Source organism: Malaclemys terrapin, chromosome 3 (genome assembly GCF_027887155.1).
Source record: "Malaclemys terrapin pileata isolate rMalTer1 chromosome 3, rMalTer1.hap1, whole genome shotgun sequence".
NCBI classification, from domain to species: Eukaryota; Metazoa; Chordata; order Testudines; family Emydidae; genus Malaclemys; species Malaclemys terrapin.
Window position 1 is genome coordinate 37,464,223 of NC_071507.1, and position 24,395 is coordinate 37,488,617.

Sequence of the window (24,395 nt, forward strand, 5' to 3'; positions counted from 1 at the left end):
AAGATAGCCCAGTACAGACAGTTTGATAAGAAGTGTGAGAATACTTACAAGGGGAGATAGATTCAATGTTTGTAATGGCTCAGCCATTCCCAGTCCTTATTCAATCCTGAGTTGATTGTGTCTAGTTTGCATATCAATTCCAGCTCAGCAGTCTCTCCTTGGAGTCTGTTTTTGAAGTTTTTCTGTTGTAAGATAGCCACCCGCAGGTCTGACATTGAATGACCAGACAGGTTAAAGTGTTCTCCCACTGGTTTTTGAGTATTATGATTCCTGCTGTCAGATTTGTGTCCGTTAATTCTTTTGCGTAGAGACTGTCCGGTTTGGCCAATGTACATGGCAGAGGGGCATTGCTGGCACATGATGGCATATATCACATTGGTACAAAACCACTGAACAAAACCACTGACCCAGGAACCTATACTTGTAACAAAGCCCGATGCCAACTCTGTCCACATATCTATTCAAGTGTCATCATCATAGGACCTAATCACATCAGCCATACCATCAGGGGCTCGTTCACCTGCACATCTACCAATGTGATCTATCTCCCCTTGTAAGTATTCTCACACTTCTTATCAAACTGTCTATATGCATCCGAAGAAGTGGGCTGTAGTCCACGAAAGCTTATGCTCTAATAAATTTGTTAGTCTCTAAGGTGCCACAAGTACTCCTGTTCTTTAAACAAACCCAATTCTTTCAGCCTTCCTTCATAGGTCATGTTCTCAAGACCTTTAATCATTCTTGTTGCTCTTCTCTGGACCCTCTCCAGTTTCTCCACATCTTTCTTGAAATGCGGTGCCCAGAACTGGACACAATACTCCAGCTGAGGCCTAACCAGAGCAGAGTAGAGCAGAAGAATGACTTCTTGTGTCTTGCTCACAACACACCTGTTAATACATCCCAGAATCATGTTTGCTTTTTTTGCAACAGCATCACACTGTTGACTCATATTTAGCTTGTGGTCCACAATAACCCCTAGATCCCTTTCTGACATACTCCTTCCTAGACAGTTTCTTCCCATTCTGTATGTGTGAAACTGATTTTTTTCTTCCTAAGTGGAGCACTTTGCATTTGTCTTTGTTAAACTTCATCCTGTTTAACTCAGACCATTTCTCCAGTTTGTCCAGATCATTTTGAATTATGACCCTGTCCTCCAAAGTAGTTGCAATCCCTCCCAGTTTGGTATCATCCGCAAACTTAATAAGCGTACTTTCTATGCCAATATCTAAGTCGTTAATGAAGATATTGAACAGAGCCGGTCCCAAAACAGACCCCTGCGGAACCCCACTCGTTATGCCTTTCCAGCAGGATTGGGAACCATTAATAACAACTCTCTGAGTACGGTTATCCAGCCAGTTATGCACCCACCTTATAGTAGCCCCATCTAAATTGTATTTGCCTAGTTTATCAATAAGAATATCATGCGAGACCGTATCAAATGCCTTACTAAAGTCTAGGTATACCACATCCACAGCTTCACCCTTATCCACAAGACTTGTTATCCTATCTAAGAAAGCTATCAGATTGGTTTGACATGATTTGTTCTTTACAAATCCATGCTTGCTGTTCCCTATCACCTTACCACCTTCCAAGTGTTTGCAGATGATTTCCTTAATTACTTACTCCATCATCTTCCCTGGCACAGAAGTTAAACTAACTGGTCTGTAGTTTCCTGGGTTGTTTTTATTTCTCTTTTTATAGATGGGCACTATATTTGCCCTTTTCCAGTCTTCTGGAATCTCTCCCGTCTCCCATGATTTTCCAAAGATAATAGAGGCTAAGATACCTCCTCTATTAGCTCCTTGAGTATTCTAGGATGCATTTCATCAGGCCCTGGTGACTTGCAGGCATCTAACTTTTCTAAGTGATTTTTAACTTGTTCTTTTTTTATTTTATCTGCTAAACCTACCCCCTTCCCATTAGCATTCACTATGTTAGGCATTCCTTCAGACTTCTCGGTGAAGACCGAAACAAAGAAGTCATTAAGCATCTCTGCCATTTCCAAGTTTCCTGTTACTGTTTCTCCCTCTTCACTAAGCAGTGGGCCTACCCTGTCTTTGGTCTTCCTCTTGCTTCTAATGTATTGATAAAAAGTCTTCTTGTTTCCCTTTATTCCTGTAGCTAGTTTGAGCTCATTTTGTGCCTTTGCCTTTCTAATCTTGCCCCTGCATTCCTGTGTTGTTTGCCTATATTCATCCTTTGTAATATGCCTGAATTAACTTTCATATTATCCAGTGATTTTAATTACTTGTGGTTTGATCAAGTGTAGCAGAAAGTGGTTTACAGTTGACTGATGCTATACAACTGAAACCCCCAAAATTAAATTTTGGGTGCACAAAACAGAGACTCTGAATTCAGAAACTCATTATAACATGTTCTAAACCAAAGCAGAAATGTAGCTGTGCCTAACAAAAGATGAAGCAGTTAATTTGTGATGGAGACTTCCCTTGATATACTCAAAGGGAAAAGATTTTGGGGGGTTGGGGGGAAGAAGAAATCTAGACTCTTGTTTTTGTTCTTTTAGTTAATTAAATACATTAACAATAACAAAATAAGCAGATTTGTCAATTGACATAGTGATGAGACACTTATGTGATCTGACTCTCCCAAATAAGCTACTTTAAAATAATATAGAAGTGTGTAATAAGACATTTATTGCTGATGGGAACATAATGGGAGGAGACATTTTTTATTCCATTAGAAGGGCTATCACTCAGTCAGAATGTAAATCTCTGGGTCATTGACCTATTCTTTTGCATATGCGGTCTAGTACAAACAATAGATCTGTACTAATTAGACACAATAAATGTAAGATGTTCCAGTTTTTGACTCATCTAGTTTCTTTATGTAATACAGTAACAACTGCAAACTATCCTGATGCAAAGGAAAGACAGGAAGAATAGTAAGATGCCAGTATGGCTTCATTAAGAGCTCTTTAATGACCTGAAAATCAAAAAGGAATCCTATGAAAAATGGATACATGGACAATTTGCTAAGGAGGAGTTCAAAAGAAGTAGCAACAGCATGTAGGGACAAAATTAGAAAGACTGAGGCACAAAATGAGTTACACCTAGCAAGGGTCATAAAAGTCAGTAAGAGAAGGTTCTTTAAATACATGAGAAGCAAGAGAAAAATGAAGGGAAGTGTAGGTCCTCTTACCAGAGAAGGAGAATTAATAACTAATGACATCCAGAAGGCTGAAACAAAACACCTCAGTCTTCACCAGGGTACTTAAGAAATTAGCTGAAGCAATTTCAGAACCCTTAGCAATTATCTTTGAGACCATCTGGAGGACAGGTGAGGTCACAGAAGACTGGAGAAGGGCAAACTTAGTACCTGTATTTTAAAAGGGGATCAAAGAGGATCTGGGAAATTAAAGATCAGTGTTAGCCTAACTTTGATAGCTGGGAAGATACTGGAACAAATTATTAAACAATCAGTTTGTAAGCAATTGAGGGTTATAAGTAATAGCCATAATGGATTTGTCAAGAATAAATCATGTCAAATCAACTTAGTTTCCTTCTTTGACAGGGTTACTAGCCTAGTGGATGGAGGGAAGCAGTAGATGTGATGTAATCTTTCTTTTAGTTAGGCTTTTGAGACATTCCCACAGGACATTCTCATAAGCAACCTAGGGAAATACAGTCTAGATGAAAATACTATAAGGTGGGTTCACAACTGGTTGAAGGACTATACTCAAAGAGTAGTTATCAGTAGTTTGCTGTCAAACTAGTAGCGCGTATCTAGTAGGATCTTACTGGGGTCAGTCAATATTTGCAGTAATGACTTTGATAATGGAGTGGAGAGTATGCTTATAACATTTGCAGACAACATGAAGATGGGAAGGTTTGCAAGCACTTTGGAGGACAGGATTAGAATTCAAAAGGACCTTGACAAATTGGAGAATTAGTGTGAATTCAACAAGATGAAATTCAGTAAGGACAAGTGCAAAGCACTTCACTTAGGAATGAAAAATCAGATCCCTACACCTACAAAATGGGTAATAACGGGGTACGTGGCAGTACTGCTGAAAAGGATCTGGGAGTTATAGTGCATCACAAATTGAATGAGAGTCAAAAATGTGATGCAGCTGTGAAAAAGCTATTATTCTGGAGTGTATTACTAGGAGTGTACAATTCTACACACTACATTTTAGGAAAGATGGGGACAAATTGCAGAGTCCAGAGGAGATCCACACCTTTCATAATTTTTGTTGAAAACCTGATCTATGAGGAAAGGTTAAGAAAAATTGGGCATGTTTAGCCTTGATAAAAGAAGACTATAGGGGGGCCCTGCTAATAGTCTTCAAATATGTTAAGGGATATTATTAAAGAGGACTGTGATCAATTGTTCTGCATGTCCACTGAATGTAGGACAAGAAGAAATGGGCTTAACCTGTGTCAAGGGACATTTATGTTAGATATTAGAAAAAACTTTCCAATTATAAGGATGGTTAAGCTTTGGAATAAGCTTCTAAGGGAGGTTGTGGAATCCCCATCATTGGAAGGTTTTTAAACAGGTTGGACGGACACCTGTCAGGGATGATCTAGGTTTACTTGGGATATGTCTTCACTACCGGCCGGATCCGCAGGCAGCGATCGATCCAGGGGGGATTGATTTATCGTGTCTAGTCTAGACGTGATAAATCGATCCCCGAGCGCTCTCCCATCGACTCCTGTACTCCAGCTGGGCGAGAGGCTCAGGCAGAGTTGATGGGGGAGCGGCAGCAGTCGACTCACCATGGTGAAGACACCACGGTAAGTCGATCTAGATCGATTTCCCCCTCCTCCCAGTGTAGACCAGGCCTTAGTCCTGCCACAACATAGGGGCTGGACTTGATGACTTCTCAAAGGTCCCTTCTGGCTCTGTGATTCTATGTTAAAATTTCAGTGTCTGTCTGAGCAGAGCGGGAATTTTATAAGGAATTTACTTTCTGTCAACAATTTGTTTTCTAGGCAAAATCCTTGTTTCGTGACCAGAGCTGCATATCTTGATGTCCTTGTTGTGCTGAGTGATCACCTTGGGAAATCTAGAAGAAAAGGCAAGTCAACTATAATATACAACTTCTAAATCAGCTGCAGGAAATTTCAGTGCTGTATTAACCCTGGGTGAGGGTTAGGGGGAATAGATGCACTAGTTAGACCAGTGGGAGCTGCTGGGTGCTGAGCACTTTTGAAAATCTGGACACTTTGTGTAGGAGTCTAGATGAGGAGAAACTCACGACCCATTGGTATCTGTGAGAACCAGTCCTTGCAGGGGGTGCTGAAGAGAAGGAGGTTTCCTTCCCGCCAGGGGTTAAAGGTGCTGCCTTTGCAGCATTCCTAGTTCCTGCTAGTCAAAAGCTTAAAAGTCAAACTCTGATCCCTTGTGTAGCTCAAGCTTTCTAAGTAGTTCTGTTTTATTAGTGCAAAATTTCAGAGATGGAATAGTGTCTCCAATCCACCCTGGAAAAAATGGGTAAGTTCTATGGGAGTATGGAAAACTTGATAGGAATCATTTCTGCAGTAGGGTGAGAAGTTTTACAGAAATTCACACCTCCAAAGATTCAGCGGTTTGATTGTTTACACCATCAATGGGAAGTTCTTGGATGAAGGATCAATCACAACTATTAATGGCATTAAATTGTTGCTTAGCATGTTATTTACTTAAGGGGGGAGGGATAGCTCAGTGGTTTGAGCATTGGCCTGCTAAACCCAGGGTTTTGAGTTCAATCCTTGAGGGGGTCACTTAGGAATCTGGGGCAAAATCAGTACTTGGTCCTGCTAGTGAAGGCAGGGGGCTGGACTCAATGACCTTTCAGGGTCCCTTCCAGTTCTATGAGATAGATATATCTCAATATATTATTATTATTATTATTTATTATTATGGTCATACAAAGCACAATAAATGATGAAGTAAAGTGAAGGCACGATTAGAAGGCCAGGCCTCTGGAGTGTGACTGGAGGAAGGATAAATTCTGTGCAGCTATAATTAGCTTACTGTGTCCACGTATTGCACAGTTCTTCAGCATGGTGCTTTATTATTATCCTGCCCTTAGCCACTGGCACAGCAAGGTGAGTTAAGAACAGTTTTGTTGGTTTAATTCAAACCCATAACTTAAGTGTTTTTGTGGTTTAATTTTAATGCGGCATTTAGCTGATTGAGACAAATCCTTTATTTTAAAAAGGGTCTCTTCTGGAGGGAGACACTCTCAGAATTAAATACATTTCGCTTGTTAAATGTTTCACACATTTTCTTGCTGAGGGGTTTCTGCAAAGCAAGAATAGATTTAACTTATATAGGAGCGCTGCCAGTCAGACTACTTGGCTAGCACCACTCAAGTTTTGGGGCAAAACTGGCAAGCTCAAGCTCCCAGGCAGAGCAAGAGCTGCAATTATCTGGTACTGCTTTATATCCCCATCCCCGCAATGAGCTTTCCACCACCAGGGACCCACAGCTCTGGGCAACATTAAATCCAGCATAGCCTGATGCTGAATCCAAATGTATGCTTTTACTGAAGGATTAAGCAAAAAGAGAAGCTGTGGGGAATGTGGTCTTAACCAAACCAAAATATATGAAGTAATAGCAGTGGGGATGTAGAAAATAGCCCCCAAAGGGGCATACGTGCAGAAGACCTGTTAGGCAAGGGAACAGGTGGATTCTACTTCATGGGAGGACGATAGGAGGCAGAGGTCAATGCAAAGGGTACATATATCCTGTGCAACAAGGAGGTTGTTCCTGCACCATGCCATGGGGGTGCAGGCTTAGTGGCTCCACGACTACGTAGATCCTATGTGGGAACATTGAAATTGCCATCCTGGATTAGACCAGTGCTGCATCTAATCTGGTCTCCTGTCACAAACAGTGGTCAGTATCTGATGCTTCAAAGGAAGGTACAAGAAATGTTCCAGAAAGTAGTTTTAGTATAACCTGCCCCCAGGGAAAATTTCCTCCTATCCACAATAATTCGAGTTTGACTTGTGCCCTGAAACACGAGGGTTTAAATCGCTTTTCTATTATTTTATATATTTTTATCATGTTTCCTCCTATTTGTGTCCTTTCTAAGGTGAACAATGCCAGTCTTTTCTATCTCTCTTCATATGAGAATTTTTCCAACCCCTAATCATTCGTGTCGCCTGCTTCTGAGCCCCTTGTAATTCTGCACTAATCCTTTTTAAAACTGAGTGATCAGAATTAAATACAGTATTCCAGGTGAGGGCATCTCATTGTTTTATATAGTGGCATTGTCATATTTTTTATCAATTTCCATCTCATCCCTTATGCATCCTAATGTCTTGTCTGCTTTTTGACACTGCTGCATATAGATCAGAGGTCTTTGTTGACCTGTCCACATCTGTCAATTCATCTGTTCCCTTCCAACCCTGATCTTTTGAGGAGCAGATTCATTACAGAGACTCTTGCATTGCTGTGGCTATACTAATGGCTGGGTCTCCACTCCATGTCTGGGGGTTAGAGGATTTCATTCCCTATTCGCAGCTCCTGCAACTTGGGCTTTGTGCTGTGGGAAAATATTTGATCCTAAACATTGTATATACATATTTATCTTTGTTCATATGTACTCCACTGGGAAAGTCATTAAAATTCGTGTTCACATATGATAATTTCAAAATACTACATTACTTCAGTACATTTTCTATGAAAATGCATTCAAATAAAGTAGCCTTTATTGACTGAAAGAGCACTCTTTTATATTATATACAACTAGAAGTGTCCTAATAATATATTAAAGAGAATCTGTAGCCTAAGCAGTGTTGTCTCAAGTCTTATACTTAAATACTGTAAGCAATAATTGCAATTTGAAGTTTTACATTCTTCATAGTTTAAACATCTTTCTCCAATGAGTGTGTTTCTGGTTATGGGCCACAACTGTTCTATTTTATTCCTGATTTGTAAAGTTGTTTCAGTAAAATAAAAGGGGGATGGACAAGTCCAAATAAAACTGTTTCTTAGTGTGTTTATATAAGAGGCCCCAGGAAGTGCTGTATATGAGTTCCAGGCCACAGACTGAAACTGATTTTCATCAACACAAACTGGAATGCAGTGTAATGAGTCTGCAACTGGTTAAAATCAGACCACTTCTAATTGATTGTGCCTGTCAAAGGGGTTACAATTACAAAGACATTTTCAGAGTACAACCATGCCTAGTCTTTTCCTATTTTACATTTACTTTCTGTCAATGATTTGTTGTCTTCAATAAATAATACCTCTCTGTTAAAGTCCAGTTTAGACCATGTGGAATTTGCTACACAAATTCAAAGCAATTTAAGATGCAGGAAAGGGAGGAGAGGCAGCAGTGGTGGAGACTAAAACTATCTTGCTCAAGTAATAATTGATTATAACCCCAAAAAATATATGTTGAGATAAGGTCCAGAAGTATTTATCTGTCTTAAAAAGGCTAGATATTCTGCCTTACTGCTTTGGTCATGAGTGTTGCAGAATGCACGTCCTCAGAAACCTTTATTAAAATTAGAGACTTGCATCATAAGTTTGCATAGTTTAGTCTCTACTGTTTGTACACACAAAAAACTCATTTGGAATGTGTAACAACAAATATCAGAGTAGTCAGCTTCTTAAAGCATATCTGGCCACTGTTCATTTGTTTCCCAGTATGAAAGCCCTTATGCTCCTCAAGCAGTATGCAAAGTTTTGATGCTTAGAGCTAGCTTCTGGTGTGCTTTTGGATCTCAACGCTAAGACTCCTGAGACGCCACATGACCCAAAGATAATGTAAATTTTCAAGAAATGTTTTACCTTTCGCTTTTCTTATAGGTTATAACTACAGTTGAAACAAGGTGGAAACTGGTTCAAATCCAAACTTTTTATATCATTCAGATATACAGCACTTTCTCTGTAGCTCTAAAAAGACCTCTTCTGCCTTTGTTGAAATCCATTTTAAGGTTTCATCTGGTTTAGCTTCTTTGCTGAGCTGGTTCCCATCTTCAGTGGTGGTAATAATACCTAACACATTTATAGTACTGCATACCTTAAACCATTATGTCTATTTTAACCATCCAATGGACTGTGTTGGCCACAGTCTTCAAATCTGGCATGTTCCAGGGTTTTTCCAATTTAATGAGGGAGGACTATGCATTCTGGAGCTCCTCTGACTTGGGGAAGCCTGGGAACTTTAAAATGTGTAACTTGTAACAAGTGTATCCTGCTGGAGAATAGCCAAGTTCTCTCCCTCCAAATAGAACAGCACTACAGTGGACAACACAAGAGATTAGGGAGATGGGGAGTCAGGGAATTATTGGTGATAGGTAATTCAGAGAGTCAGGTAGCTTATTAGTAAAAGGTAGTGGAAAGTAAAGAGGAAACTGATTTGAGTTGAAGGAGGGAGGCAGAAAAGAGTGGTCATTTCACTATGCAAACTCATAAGAAGTTAGTCTGATACATGCAATCTTGACATTGCTTGATTTTTTTCATTGCCACTGAGACTGATTAACTATAGTGGTAAAAAGCAACAGAGGGTCCTGTGGCACCTTTGAGACTAACAGAAGTACTGGGAGCATAAGCTTTCGTGGGTCAGAACCTCACTTCTTCAGATGCAAGTAATGGAAATCTCCAGAGGCAGGTATATATCAGTGTGGAGATAACGAGGTTAGTTCAATCAGGGAGGGTGAGGTGCTCTGCTAGCAGTTGAGGTGTGAACACCAAGGGAGGAGAAACTGTTTCTGTAGTTGGATAGCTATTCACAGTCTTTGTTTAATCCTGATCTGATGGTGTCAAATTTGCAGATGAACTGAAGCTCAGCAGTTTCTCTTTGGAGTCTGGTCCTGAAGTTTTTTTGCTGTAAGATGGCTACCTTAACATCTGCTATTGTGTGGCCAGGGAGGTTGAAGTGTTCTCCTACAGGTTTTTGTATATTGCCATTCCTGATATCTGACTTGTGTCCATTTATCCTCTTGCGTAGTGACTGTCCAGTTTGGCCAATGTACATAGCAGAGGGGCATTGCTGGCATATGATGGCATATATAACATTGGTGGACGTGCAGGTGAATGAGCCGGTGATGTTGTAGCTGATCTGGTTAGGTCCAGTGATGGTGTTGCTGGTGTAGATATGTGGGCAGAGTTGGCATCGAGGTTTGTTGCATGGGTTGGTTCCTGAGTTAGAGTTGTTATGGTGCGATGCGTGGTTGCTGGTGAGAATATGCTTAAGGTTGGCAGGTTGTCTGTGGGCGAGGACTGGCCTGCCTCCCAAGGTCTGTGAAAGTGAGGGATCATTGTCCAGGATGGGTTGTAGATCACTGATGATGCGTTGGAGAGGTTTAAGCTGAGGACTGTAGGTGATGGCCAGTGGAGTTCTGTTGGTTTCTCTTCTGGGCCTGTCTTGTAGCAGGAGTCTTCTGGGTACACGTCTGGCTCTGTTGATTTGTTTCTTTATTTCCTTGTGTGGGTATCGTAGTTTTGAGAATGCTTGGTGAAGATCTTGTAGGTGTTGGTCTCTGTCTGAGGGGTTGGAGCAGATGCGATTGTACCTCAGTGCTTGGCTGTAGACGATGGATCGTGTGGTGTGACCGGGGTGGAAGCTGGAGGCATGAAGGTAGGCGTAGCGGTCGGTGGGTTTTCGGTATAGGGTGGTGTTAATGTGGCCATCGCTTATTTGTACGGTGGTGTCCAGGAAGTGGACCTCCCGTGTAGATTGGTCCAGGCTGAGGTTGATGGTGGGGTGGAAGCTGTTGAAAGCATGGTGGAATTCTTCCAGGGCCTCCTTCCCATGGGTCCAGATGATGAAGATGTCATCAATATAGCGTAGGTAGAGAAGGGGCATGAGTGGACGAGAGCTGAGGAAGCGTTGTTCCAGGTCAGCCATAAAAATGTTGGCATATTGTGGGGCCATGCGGGTGCCCATAGCGGTGCCACTGGTCTGGAGGTATATATTGTCACCAAATTTGAAATAATTGTGCGTGAGGATAAAGTCACAGAGCTCAGCAATAAGTTGTGCTGTGTCATCATCAGGGATACTGTTCCTGACAGCTTGTATTCCATCTGTATGTGGGATGTTTGTGTAGAGAGCCTCTACATCCATGGTGGCTAGGATGGTGTTTTCTGGGAGGTCACCAATGCATTGTAGTTTTCTCAGGAAATCTGTGGTGTCACGGAGATAGCTGGGAGTGCTGGTGGCGTAGGGTCTGAGTAGGGAGTCCACATATCCAGACAGTCCTTCAGTGAGAGTGCCAATGCCCAAGATGATGGGGCGTCCAGGATCTGAAGAAGTGAGGTTCTGACCCACGAAAGCTTATGCTCCCAGTACTTCTGTTAGTCTCAAAGGTGCCACAGGACCCTCTGTTGCTTTTTACAGATTCAGACTAACACGGCTACCCCTCTGATACTTGATATAGTGGTAAACTATACTGGCTGAATTTCCTAATAGAATTTTCCCAAACATAATAAGCCATCTTGGCAAAAGGACTTTCTTGCTGGTATAACTTCATCTACACTGGCTTTTGCTGGCGTAGGTTTGTTGATTGGGGAATGATTTTTCCACAGTCCTAACTGACATAGCTATGCTGGCAAACTTTTAAGTGAGGACCTGGCCTCAGTCAGCATTTCCTGAATTTTGAATGCTTGATTGTCAACTTTAGTGTTGCATTAACTCTACTTATTTTGCATGGTATTATTACTTGTATTTTCAATAATATCCCAAAGCGTAGAACTAATACAGTAATGGGAGAGTAGACTTTCAGGTTCTAAAAGGAATAAAATGTAGTCGAGACTTGTGTCCCTGAGGCAAGCAAGAGTCTGAATGCAGGCAATGAGAGGGTCTGTTCAGAGTAGATCTACATTTTATGGCTAAATAGAAGATTGACTGACAAATAAGAGTGATTGGGAAAAAAATATTATTTATCTGAAACTGCTCCAGAATTTCCATGGGAATGCAACAGAATCCAGCTGAAACACCAGCTGAAGTCAGGAAGAACTCCTGCTCATGTTGTACTATTGCACAATTACGTTTTGAGATTATACACCCTTCTCTGAAGCATTCAGCATTGGCCTTTGCCAGAAACAGTGTACAAGACTGGATGGACTATCCATCTGTTTTGGTGCAATATTTTTTATTACCAGATTTCTCTAAAGAGCACACTCATCTGGATTCCGGGCTGCTGCTCTCTAATTCCTTAGTGGCAGGTAGCTCCATCTGATTGGTAGGTGTCGTGGTGCACGACTCTCTGCTGCGGCGCCTCCTGCTGCTCGTCTCAGGGAATTAGCGTTTCCACCTCCGGAGTGCCCTCTGCAGGCTGGTGTCCCGCTGCCGCAGGCCCCGTGTCCCTCCCAGGACCTGGTGCCCCTTGTCTTGGGGTGCTGCCTCCTGGCAATACCCCCGCAGTCTCAGGGTCTCCCCACCCAGAGGAACCTCCAACTCTCTATCCCCACCTTGCCTCGGTTGTGGGCTACTGCCAGTCACCATCTAGCCCCCGCTTACTGGGGCAGACTGCAGTGTAAAAGCCACTCATCATAGGCAAGGGGTTTTTGGACCTGCTGACCCTGCCTACCCATAGGCTGCCCCCTGCAACCCCAGTACCTAATTGGCCTTCCACTAGGACGCAGCCTGGAGGATTTCCAGGCCAGAACTCCCCAGCTCCCTTGGCCTTCCCCCAGCCCTGTGCCAGTCCAGGTACCTTCTCTCAACTCCCTGCAGCCAGGTCCCTCCCTCTCAAAGCTAGAGAGAGTCTGTCTCTGGCTTCTGGCCCCAGCCCTCTTATAAGGGCCAGCTGGGGCCTCATTAAGCCAGCCTTGGCCTGATTGGGGCGTGGCCTCCCTCTGAGACTGCTTTCCCCAATCAGCCCCTCTTTTCCTTCCCTGCCACAGCCCTCTCCCTGGGCTGTTTTAAGCCTTTTAAGGCAGGAGCAGGTGACCACCCCGCTACAGTAGGCTTTTGGCACCCAGCAGAGCCCTTCCTACTTACTTATACCCAGTTGTCTGAAACTTCACAATGAGACAAGAGCTCCTGCTGCAGTGGATCTGCAGCAGTGACAACAGCAGTATCAGACCTGGGCTGTTCATCCTCCCTATTAGACAGACAAGGTGGGTGAGGTGGTATCTTTTATTGGACCCACTTGTGTTGGTGAGAGAGACAAGCTTCTGAAGAAGAGCTCTGTGTAAGCTCAAAAGCTTGTCTCTGTCACCAACAGAAGTGGGTCTAATAAAGTATATTACCTCACCCACCTTGTGTGTCTAACATACTGGGATGGACAAGGCTACGAGACAGCTACAACACGGCATACATCCTCCCTATAACAGATGGGAAACCCTCCAAGACACAACCTTCCCTCCCCAGGCATACGTCCCTTTATTTGTGCTATTCAGTGAGTTGCCCTTGCTACAGTCCAATAGCTCTTGTCCATTCATAAAAAGCAAATATATATATATTATAATACATATAATTATAATATGATCTGTAAGAGTAAATGGCAGAGTTTGCACAGAATAGTGTGCAAAAGCAGATATTTGTTTATTTAACATACTGTTCTGCCCATAAATCAAATAAGAATATATAAATAAAGAAGACAAGGAAACCAGTCAAAGCTACCAGAGAAAGTAATGTCTGTGTATAAGTCCTTAATAGACACTTTTTTCTACTACGCATGTACTGCCAGCCTCCTCGGGCCCAATGCTGTCCTCAGATATGCATAGGCAACTCCTTTTGACTTCAGAAGTACTGTAGGGCTTGGTCTACACTACCCCCCCTAATTCGAACTAAGGTACGCAACTTCAGCTACGTGAATAACGTAGCTGAAGTCGAAGTACCTTAGTTCGAACTTACCTTGGTCCACACGCGGCAGGCAGGCTCCCCCGTCGACTCCGCGGTACTCCTCTCGCCGAGCTGGAGTACCGCAGTCGACGGCAAGCACTTCCGGGTTCGACTTATCGCGTCCAGACTAGACGCGATAAGTCGAACCCAGAACTTCGATTTCCAGCCGTCGAACTAGCTGGTAAGTATAGCCAAGGCCTAGCATTATATACCTTTTTCAAAAATACTGTTGCTTCAGTAGGAGAGAGAAAACCATGAGTATGATCTCAAAGGTGTGAACCTAACGGAATAAAGCCATTAGAATTTCATGTCCATGTTTTGATTTTTGACAGTTTGAGTGGGATTTTCAGAAGTGCTGAGCATTTGCCTAACTCTGCTTTTATTAACGTCAATGGGAGTAAAGTTAGACTAATGCTGAGTGTTTTGACAATTGTACCCTATGTCAACAGCTCCTTTTGATGCTAAAACGTAGCAGGTCAGTAATCTGGGTAAAGTCATTTTATTGAAGTTGAAAAACTACATTTTGACTTGCATGCCAACTTTTAGCATTTTATTCCTTATATCAAGTGTTGTAGGTTTCACAAGCATTGTGCAGAGTGGTACCCAATTAGCATTCTCAGTCCCATGATGCACTGTAGTAAATAAACTAACAGACTGGGCAGTTCTGTCTTATTTTGAGGTATCTTTAAGGGATCATATTTATCAATAGGTACAACTGCAAGAATATAATGCATCTGAAATGTGAGACACAAAAACCAGGCAATCAGTAAAGTTGTCTGGCGTTTTATTTTTGTTTTACACCACATGGCCATGCTATCCTTAGAACAAATATTTTACAGTGGTGTTATCTTTGTCAAATATATTTGTGTTTTTCTTTGCTAATTAGAATGCATAGTACTTGTCCTAAGTGCCTGCCAAATGTAATACATTTTTTTTAGCTTCCATATATTATCAAAACTCCAAACGTTTTACAGGCTGGTTTGTGAAAATGAAGTTGGAATCTCCAAAACAGTTTGTCTCAATGATAAGCTCGCGGATATTATATATAATTCTAAGGCTGAGAATGTGGGTGTTTTCATTTTATACAACTTGCTCTTAAAAGGAAGCTAAATGCTAAGTAAAGTAACCTTTCCCACAGGCTAACTTAGAAATTAATAATGGTAAAATGGTAAAATCCAGGAAAAATAGTTAAAAGTACTTTATACTACTTACAACTTGAATAATTAACGTGACAGGAATAAATATAAGGTCAGTTATTTTAATGAGATTTTAACTTTCTTTACCTAAATCTCTAAGAAATGTGGCCAAACAATTATTACGGGGGGGGGGGAGGGGGAAGAAGGGCGAGACCATTGGCAGCTTACAAATGCCTGCTTTGATTATTTGGTCTAATTAGGTTAAATTTAATAAATTCCAGCTGAACAAATTGAAAACAATTTCTATCTGTTCATTATGTCATAAATTATGTAAACTGTGGATGCAGATGCACTTAATGTGGCACAAGGTCAATGCCATTCTTTTGACTAAAGATTTAAAACATATTTTTAGAATGTGCGGACTTTTAGATAGTCTACTCCCACTAACTTTCAGTTAGGCAAATCAACATGAAATTTGGTTGGATTACCCAATATTCTGGTTTAATAAAATTAGCTCCTTGTCCTGGAAAAGATTGGTATTATAGGCAAAAAGATGATTTTTCCCTACACATACATAGAATTTGAAAAATCTGTCTCACCTGGCTACTTGCCTAATTAGGTATTTATGGGCCTCATCATCATTTATCATTGCACCTCACAAACATTACTAAACAGCCCAATGAGGAAAGGAAATATTTAGTCCCATTTTACACATAGAGAACTGAGGGACAAAGCATCAGAAAGGGGGGCACCATTGATGCCAGCTCTTGCAGTTTTATCACAAGTCTCACAATATTTAGATTTTTTAAAAGATTCTTGTGAATTGCTGATTTCTGCCTTCAATCTTATGAAGTTTTTCCCTCATCCAAAATGGCCAGCATCCCTCATTATTGTCAAAATGAATGAAGCCACATGTTGCCTTCCAACAAGATGGCTACCATGTCTCTCTCACCTTTGCAAATGAAACAAAGGCTGCTCCCAGCAAAAATTATTGCCATCTCCCACTGCTTCAAATAGGGCTGACACCAACTGCCATCAGGGACAATGGTGGCACCTTAGTCACCATATGAGGGTCAGGGAGCAGGAGAATGCTAGTCAGAGTAGTGTTAGGGAATTGGACAGGGAACTGTGAGGAATCAGGAATTTGTAAGAAGCAAGAGGCAGAACAAGGGAAGAGTACAAGGAAATATGTGTTGGGACAGGAAGCAGACTGAGGAGGGTGCAATGGAAAGTCGGGGGGCAGGAGGCAGACTGGGCTTAGAGGAGTGGGGATAGGAGACAGACTCAGAGCAGTTGCAGGGAATTGTGGGGGGGCAACAAGAAGACTTGAGGGGGCTGCAGGGGAATGTGGCATGACAGGAAGAATGTGATGGATAGGGGACTCTGAAAGGATATGTGGGAGACCAGTTAATGTTGGAGAAGGTGGAGGAGAGGATACGGGGGGAACATGGAGAGAAAACGTAAGAGTGCAGGTGCCTATTCTTTGGCTAGTTAGGAAGTAGCGGGTGGAGAAGAGTGGAAAGCAGCTCTCCACCCCCAAGGGGATAGGTGAGAGTAAGTGGAGACACTTCTGGTTGTTGAACAGAGAAGTCACATTCAGGGCCAATCAGAAGGGGGGGCCAGAAGGGCCATTTGGCCTGGGCCTCAAGCTCAAAGGGGGCCTCAAATTTAGACACTTGTTAATTTTTTGGCATTTGATAAATTTCGCAACTTGTTTTTAAGCGCATCTCTATCGGACCAAAATGTGACACACACTCTCAGCTTAGAGATACAAATTTAAGCAAATAAGAGATGAACAGGAGTACTTGTGGCACCTTAGAGACTAACAAATTTATTAGAGCATAAGCTTTCGTGGACTACAGCCCACTTCTTCGGATGCATATCAAGTGGGCTGTAGTCCACGAAAGCTTATGCTCTAATAAATTTGTTAGTCTCTAAGGTGCCACAAGTACTCCTGTTCTTCTTTTTGCGGATACAGACTAACACGGCTGTTACTCTGAAACTTGTCAAATAAGAGATGTGATTTGGTAAAAGACATAATTATTTTGTTAACTGATATAGATTTTGTCATATTAAAGAGTTAAAATGTTCATAAATATTAATAAAAATATATCAGTTCTGATGGCACAAGATAAAACCATGTCGTCATTTTTTATTTTTATTATGGCTAGGGCCTCAAAAGCTGGAAGAGGCCTGGGCCTCTCTGGACCTCTGAGGGGGCCTGGTCACATTTTGTGTGTGTGAACTTTGAACATGAAATTATCATAGGAGATTATTATTTGGGAGTAGACAGCTTCCTCCAAAAGGTGAAAAAAATCAGACAGTAGACTAGATAGAGCAACAGAAGTATCTGTATTAAAGTATAATACACTAAGTTTTAAACATTAATTTCAATGTGCACAGGGCTTGTCTTCACTGCAGAGTTAACGTGATTTATAACTCGAGTCTTGCCTCTAACTTGAGTCCCATCGATACATACACATTCTGAACTCAAGTATGGTGGTGCAGGGGGTACAGGTTACAACTCAAGTTAGCACAATTTATCAGCTGCAGAGCCAATCACTGTACATCTGGAGTGATATTTTACAGTGTGGCTGCTCTCAATCGAGCTAGGCTAACTTCAAGAGGAGTTAACTCAAGTTTTATATGCTTGAGTTAACTATACAGTGAAGACATCGCCATCAGGGCTGGCTCTAACTTTTTTGCCACCCCAAGCAAAAAAAAGAGTGCCGCCATCCATAGCGCTGCCATAACACACCCCCTCAGCACCGCGCTGCCACCCTCCCCCCCCCGCGCGGAGCGTTGCACCGCCGAACCCTCCAGCCCCCTGCGGAGCGCCGCCGAACACGCCAGCCCCACGCAGAGCACTGCCAAACCCCCCCAACCCCCGCAGAGCACAGCCGAACACCCCCCGTGGAGCGCCACGCTGCTGAACCCTCCCACCGCCACACACACCTCCCGTGGAGCGCCGCTGAACCCCCCCCCGCCGAACCCCCTAGCCCCCCGCAGAGCGCTGCTGAACATACCCCTCCCTCCACCCGCGGAGCGCCCCGCCGCGCCGCCACCCCCCCCCCCAGAGCGCCGCTGCTGAATCCCCCCCCCCCCCCCCGGCCGCCAAAACAAAAACAACCCACCCCAGCGCCTCCTGACCGAACCCCCCCCCCCAAAAAAAAAACAACTTCCTGGGTCATGTGATGTCAGGATCTAAGCTTTCATTTAAAAAAAATTGTTTGTTGTTCTTATGGTTGTAAAGAAAAGCTTGAAAATGTGACCCACACATAATCAATACTATGAGGGCTGCCTGAGCCTGCAGCCGGCCTTCAGTAGAGAGAAGAGAAGCCACCAGGTCTTGCATCCACATTCAGAGTAGACCAGGTACCTAGCCCCACTCTTGCCACTTTTTGGTGCAACTACCACCAAGCCACACTCTGTTGTGGCTGTGGGAACCCTCCATGTGGTAGTGTTTCAGAACTGACTAAGGAGAGCATGGAGTTTGGACCTGGTAAAACTGAGGGCAGTTCCACATTCCTCTTTCCTTCTACTCTCAGCAGTGGTGGTGGAGGAAAGGCATAGTTGACCAAGAGTGAGGTAGGCCATCCATTCCCAGCTATGATATAGACTGGAATATCTGTGACCACTAAGTTGTTAAATGGTTGGCTAATTAGCCAGTCTTCCATCTCAGAGATCCCTTACTATGTTCCACGTGGAGCGAGGCTAGGGGACACTCTGTCCAGGAAAGTGTCTGAGTTGTTTCTACATTTAGACTTGAATTTGTTTCCCATCCTTGATGGATGATGTATGCAAATAGCATAATTTGTCCCAATTATATTGTCATCATTTTACAGATAGGCATCTATCTCTTCCAAGAGATGTATGCTGCGTAGATTTTTGGACCTTGAACATCTTCCCTGAGTTTGCTCCTCTACCTAGAATTCTTGCATCTATTGTCAAGACTCTGGGGATTGGTGTAACTAGGGGACTTGTGATATTTCTAATGGTCTATCACAGCAGACAATGGATCATACATGGAGATATTCAATCCTTAGACTGATTCCAAAGGGCAAGAATAAATCTCTGGAGTTCTGCATAGACAAGGCTAGAAGACCCAGAGCCTGAGTAACTGTAGATATAGATAGACAATGATGCTACTGTTCTGTGAGCTCCTGTTCCCCTATATCTTTTGTGTAGGGAATAAAACCACTAAGAACACACAAGTCTGGAGCATGCTCAGAGTCCACTGCATCTTTCAATGAGACACCCAACCAGTGATGCTCAAATCAAGATGACATTTAGGAATGGGTACAGAGAAGTTCCTAGAGACTTTAACTACTATCACTGTTAAGACCTGCATGAGTTCCCAAAGAGCTGATAACTGGTGGACCTGAAGGAAGTCTTTCAAATAGATTATTTTTTAGTGTGGTATAATGGTATATTTCCTCATACAGTGTTAATAAATACATTTCACAATGATATAAATCACCAGTGTGTTGTTAGCTTTCAGAAAAGACTCACTCTATACCTCCTTATAATTAGGGCCCCACCAAATTAATGATTCATTTTGGTCAATTTCACGTTATCAGATGTTTACATCTGAAATGTCATGGTGTTGTAACTGTGAGGGTCCTGAACCAAAAAGCGAGCAGAGTGGGAGGGTCACAAGGCTACTGCAAGTGGGTCATGGGATTGCCACCCTCACTTCTGCCCTGCTGCTGGCAGGGGCACTGCCTTCAGAGCTGGGCAGCTAGAGAGGAAGGATGCTGGCCAGGCACCCAGCTCTAAAGCCAGAGCCTCTGCCAGCAGCAGCGTAGAAGTGAGGGTTGCAGGGTATGGGGGAGTTGTTACCATATGTCTGGTTTTCGGGGGCTGACAGCTGGAGCTATTTAACAAGTTTTTGTATTTCACCCATTTGAAATGATGGGCTCAATATTCACTGAAGGCTATTTCATAGTGGCTCCTGATTCTGACATAACCACATAATGTATCATTCCACACTTCCTAAGGAGTTGCCCTTTCCTCCTTTAAAAGCATTCAAATGCTGTTACTAACAGTATTTAGGTATTTCTATGGTTTTGGAAGGCTTCATAGGGCAGGGTGGTGTAAACATGTACTATTTTTGAGCTCTCATTATGCAAACCATAATCATTCTTTCTGTCTTTATTGCCACACCACCTTGAGCTTTAATCCTGAGCTTTAAATCTGTCAAGTATCAGAGGGGTAGCCGTGTTAGTCTGAATCTGTAAAAAGCAACAAAGAGTCCTGTGCCACCTTATAGACTAACAGACATATTGGAGCATAAGCTTTCATGGGTGACGAAGTGGGTATTCACCCACGAAAGCTTATGCTCCAATATGTCTGTTAGTCTATAAGGTGCCACAGGACTCTTTGTTGCTTTAAATCTGTGTGATCTTATAAACAAAGCAGGAAGTGACTAGAAAACAACTTGAATGGGAGCTATCCAAGGAACACCTGAATGCTTCAGGAAGTGCTACTGGTGATTCAGCAGGTGCTATTCTTCCTTCCAAATTAGTACTGATACAGTGATGGTAGGGGACAGTGTGCTGCTGTAGCTGATGTGTTTCTGTTTAGTTGTAAATCCAGGGTCCTAACCAGTTCTAATAATGTTGACTAGCTCTGTTAATTCCATTCTGCCATCCTTATTTCCCTCTGCAGTTTCAAATGAATAAGGGATTCTTCACTTCCTGGCTGGCTAGATGTGAGTAGATCACAAGTGAGAGGGAAAACACCTACCAGCATTGCTGTGGGAGATGCTAATATGTCCGTGACTTCATGGAGCCTTCCCAAGATATTTTATGGAATTGGTGTTTTTCATTTAGAAATCCGATGTCCTTGGGTGAAGGAGTATCTATTTTCCCCATATACAGTAAATACATTAAAAGATTTTGAGGCATTCAGATACTACAATGACGGGAACCATGTTAATATTCTGTGGGAAAGGGGCAGTTCCTTCTCATCCCAGTCAAGTACTGAGGGTCACCTCATTTGCTCCTTGTTTGTACTTCCTCCTTCATTCTTGAGGCTCCTTGTTGCATCTGTCACCATCTGGGTTAAGGAGGACTCAACAGACTCCCTTTGCTGCTTGCAAACATCATTGCTTAGTCAGCCATGAGTGGTTCCTGTTCCCTCCTGCAGCAGCTGATCACCCGGACGATGCAGAATGTTTTTGTTTGTTTGGTATTTTAATAACAGAGACAGACGTTTACTTTGGTAATTAATGTGTTTATCGGTTTAGTCAAAAGTTTTGAGTTTGGCCAAAGAAAAGAGTTAAGCAGAAAAATAAATATTTCCATGAAAGCCTGGAAAAATTTCTTCATGCCGAGGTATAAAAACAAGAATATTTTCACTATATTGAGATAAGAGGTATTTATTTTTGCGGAGAAGAATTTTTGAGAGAATATGGAGCATTGTTGGTATCCTAAGGCAAAGCAAATATGCAAAGATATTACCAAGTGGGCCTGCAGTTCCTGTTTTAAGGTTTCCAATACTAACAGGACATTATTTGAAACATGAAGAATTAGGTCCAAATTATCCAATCTCCCACCATACACAGGGAAGCCGGAAATCATCCAAATACAGAAAAAGTGTCTGGTATGTGTAGAAAAAGGAGAGAGATACCAGAATGGCATTATCCCCCTGCAACATGCAGTGTAAGCCTGATAGATGTTTGGCCCTGCATTTTTAAGGTATCAGAATAATTCCCCTCAAAATCGATGGGCATTTACTCCATAAACTAATGCTGTGCCTACAGCCTTGCAAAGTTATAATGAAAGCTTACTGACTAGGTGTAAAATCTGCTCACCCTGTTGTACCATGACAAACTCATATGTCCCTGAAAAAAATTACTTGCTTGAGCAAGGGGGCAAGTGGAATTTTGCACATCTAAAATACCATTGAGGACAGCTCTGAAGCAATCTGGGGACACAGACTCTCTAAATATGAGGCCTTTTTCAGTTTTGGAACCAAAATGCTTGAACTTGAAACTTTTTCTCATTTATCTGATTGGTTTATACTGTACAGTTGAGAGAGTTTAGTACTATATTATGACAGTTTATAAAAATGTTTATTTTATTTTTTGAGTTATTAGTCTGTAAACATAAATATATATGACAAGGCATCTGTAACAGTAATTTTATAATTCAGATCACTTCAAAGAAAAGAAGGAAAATAACTTTGTTTTCACTTTAGCATCTGCATTTATGTTGTGGCCATTTTTTCAAACCTCAGGGTTTTTAATTACATAGAATCCTTTAGTTGTCAAGAATACATGTATAATATCAATTTGTATTTTTATTTATTTTTTTTTTTACATTCTATTTCAGGAATAGAGTTATTTGGCTTTTGGGAGGAAATAAGTAGGGTTATCTCAGCTTCTGAGCTGATGACAGGTATCCACTACTTCTCTGCAGTACCAGGATTCACACACTATCTTCAGAGTATCACCAAACTTGTAATCTCTGTGCTCTCAGTGGCTGCAGATCCTGACTTCTCAAACAGTAGTTCACCTGTTGCAGAGCAAATGATGAATCCTTCTTCAATGGTAGTTCACTTGCTTCAATCTGACTTTCATGAAGTGCGTCTGCCAATGTTGGAAGCAGTGCTGCTATGGTGGAAGCAGGTAAATTCTAAGCAGGCTACAGAGGAAAAGAGAGGTCCATTGTCCTTACTTTCTGATTTGGAGGTGACTCTTCTTAGGATGGCTATGAAGGAAAAGCATCCGGAATGTTTTTGTAAGGTAGGAGCCATTCAGTTTTCTCAAGATTTGAAATGTTTTCAGTAAATGTGTCTAATTCTTTTCAAAAAATGCTCCTGCTGTATTTTTGAGCATGACTTTTTTGTATTATATTCAGTATAACCTGGGTCTCTTTCTCTTAATATTACCCAGGAATTTTACTTTGATTTTTGTATAGAGAGTTAGAAGTCCATTTTCTTGCTTAAAAGTGAAACTTCCACTGTCTGATATTTATATCCTTATCACTTTTCTAGTCCTGCTGGGAAATCTGCATTTTTTCACCATGGTTTGCTGCCTGTATATTAATTCAACAATTTGTTAGAAGTGAATCTGTGCATTTGAGAATTAAATACAAAATATGTGGACTTGTATTTATTTTACATAAACTACAATATCATTTTGAAGCCCATTACCCAGTGACTATATATAGATAGGTATATAGATCAATACATCTAAAATATAATTGTGATAAATTCATTGCTGATAAAACAGAAAAAAAAAATGCAGCTGGCGTCACTGTTTTTTTACTTACCAGTATTTTGTTTGTGGATTATACATGCAGGCCCTAGAAATTCTTCATTGTATGGATCTCAGAAATGTGCTTCCAAGGACAGAAGATTCTATAAAAATGAATCCAAAAGAGTTCTTAAGCTGGGCTATGAATATCATAAGTGCCTCTGACAGGTATAGTCTCCATCTTTGCATTTTACCAATCTATTAAAATATACATTGTTTGCAGTTTTAAATAAGTCTCTTCAGAATTGAAGGAATCTTTAATGTGGAAAGAAATAATTCAGTACTTCAGTAAACCCCAAACCTAAAAATACAATTAAAAAAAGGTTTTCTTTCTGTTTACAAAATTGGTGTTTCACAGAAGTGAGTGGTTATTACAGAGAGATAGGAAGTATGTGTGCTGTATTTTTGAAGGAGTGTATCTGGCTTTGAATTATCTAAAGCGGCCCCAGACCAGGAAGCGAACATTCTATAAATGAGTGAATAATAATCAATTGGGAATTAGCAAGATGCTGCAGCTGTCAGATGGTGGGACCAGTGTATATCATATGACACTTCCCAAATAGTAATCAGTGAACACCATGTCACATACAATTACTTCTCCCCAAATGCACTCTGATTCACACTGGGTCTCTCACTCATTTGTGTAGATTAAAAAGGTTCTATTCTACAGTTAGATCTGCCTGTGATCTGCCTAGAAACTATCAAATTCTGTAGTTCACAACAGTATTGTTTGTAAGAAACTATACTGGTGATTTAAGATTTTTACTGGAATTGCAAGAATTGACAGGATTGCTCATGACTTTATTATCTAAAATAGGCCACCAAGAGATTTTAAAAGAGGGAAGGTTTAACCCAAAGGCTACTGGCATTCAGTTTTATTGCTGTGTTTTCACATTGGTCACTTGTTTTTATATAGATATATAGATAGATAGATAGATAGATATAGATCTGTATAATTATAATGGTAAATTCTGGCCATCAGGCAAATACTACTTTCAGATGTTTTCTGAATGAACTGGAATCCCATATACTTAAATACATGCCTACAGTTGAGTAGGTACAAGGCATACGAGTAGGTACAAACTGTCATGCTCTCTTCCTTTCATTAGCTTCTGAAAACATGTAAGATGCTTTCATGAAGCACTGTATGGTCTAGATATGTGGGGCTCATCTGAGCTGCACTGTCTTTGGCACATTACCCAATTTGGGTGGGGCAAATGTGTCTCAAAGCCAAGAGCCTTTA

General features: G+C 41.6%; 1 protein-coding gene across 2 annotated transcripts in view; it reads left to right on the top strand.

Annotated features, from left to right (window-relative positions):
• Window positions 1-24,395, top strand: part of THADA (THADA armadillo repeat containing) — a 327,070-nt gene that overhangs the window by 252,434 nt on the left and 50,241 nt on the right. For both annotated transcript variants that reach the window (XM_054024500.1, XM_054024499.1), the window contains 3 exons: window positions 4,956-5,041; window positions 22,227-22,639; window positions 23,199-23,320. In XM_054024500.1, the coding sequence (XP_053880475.1) occupies window positions 4,956-5,041; window positions 22,227-22,639; window positions 23,199-23,320 (621 nt within the window). The remainder of the gene's footprint in view (window positions 1-4,955; window positions 5,042-22,226; window positions 22,640-23,198; window positions 23,321-24,395) is intronic.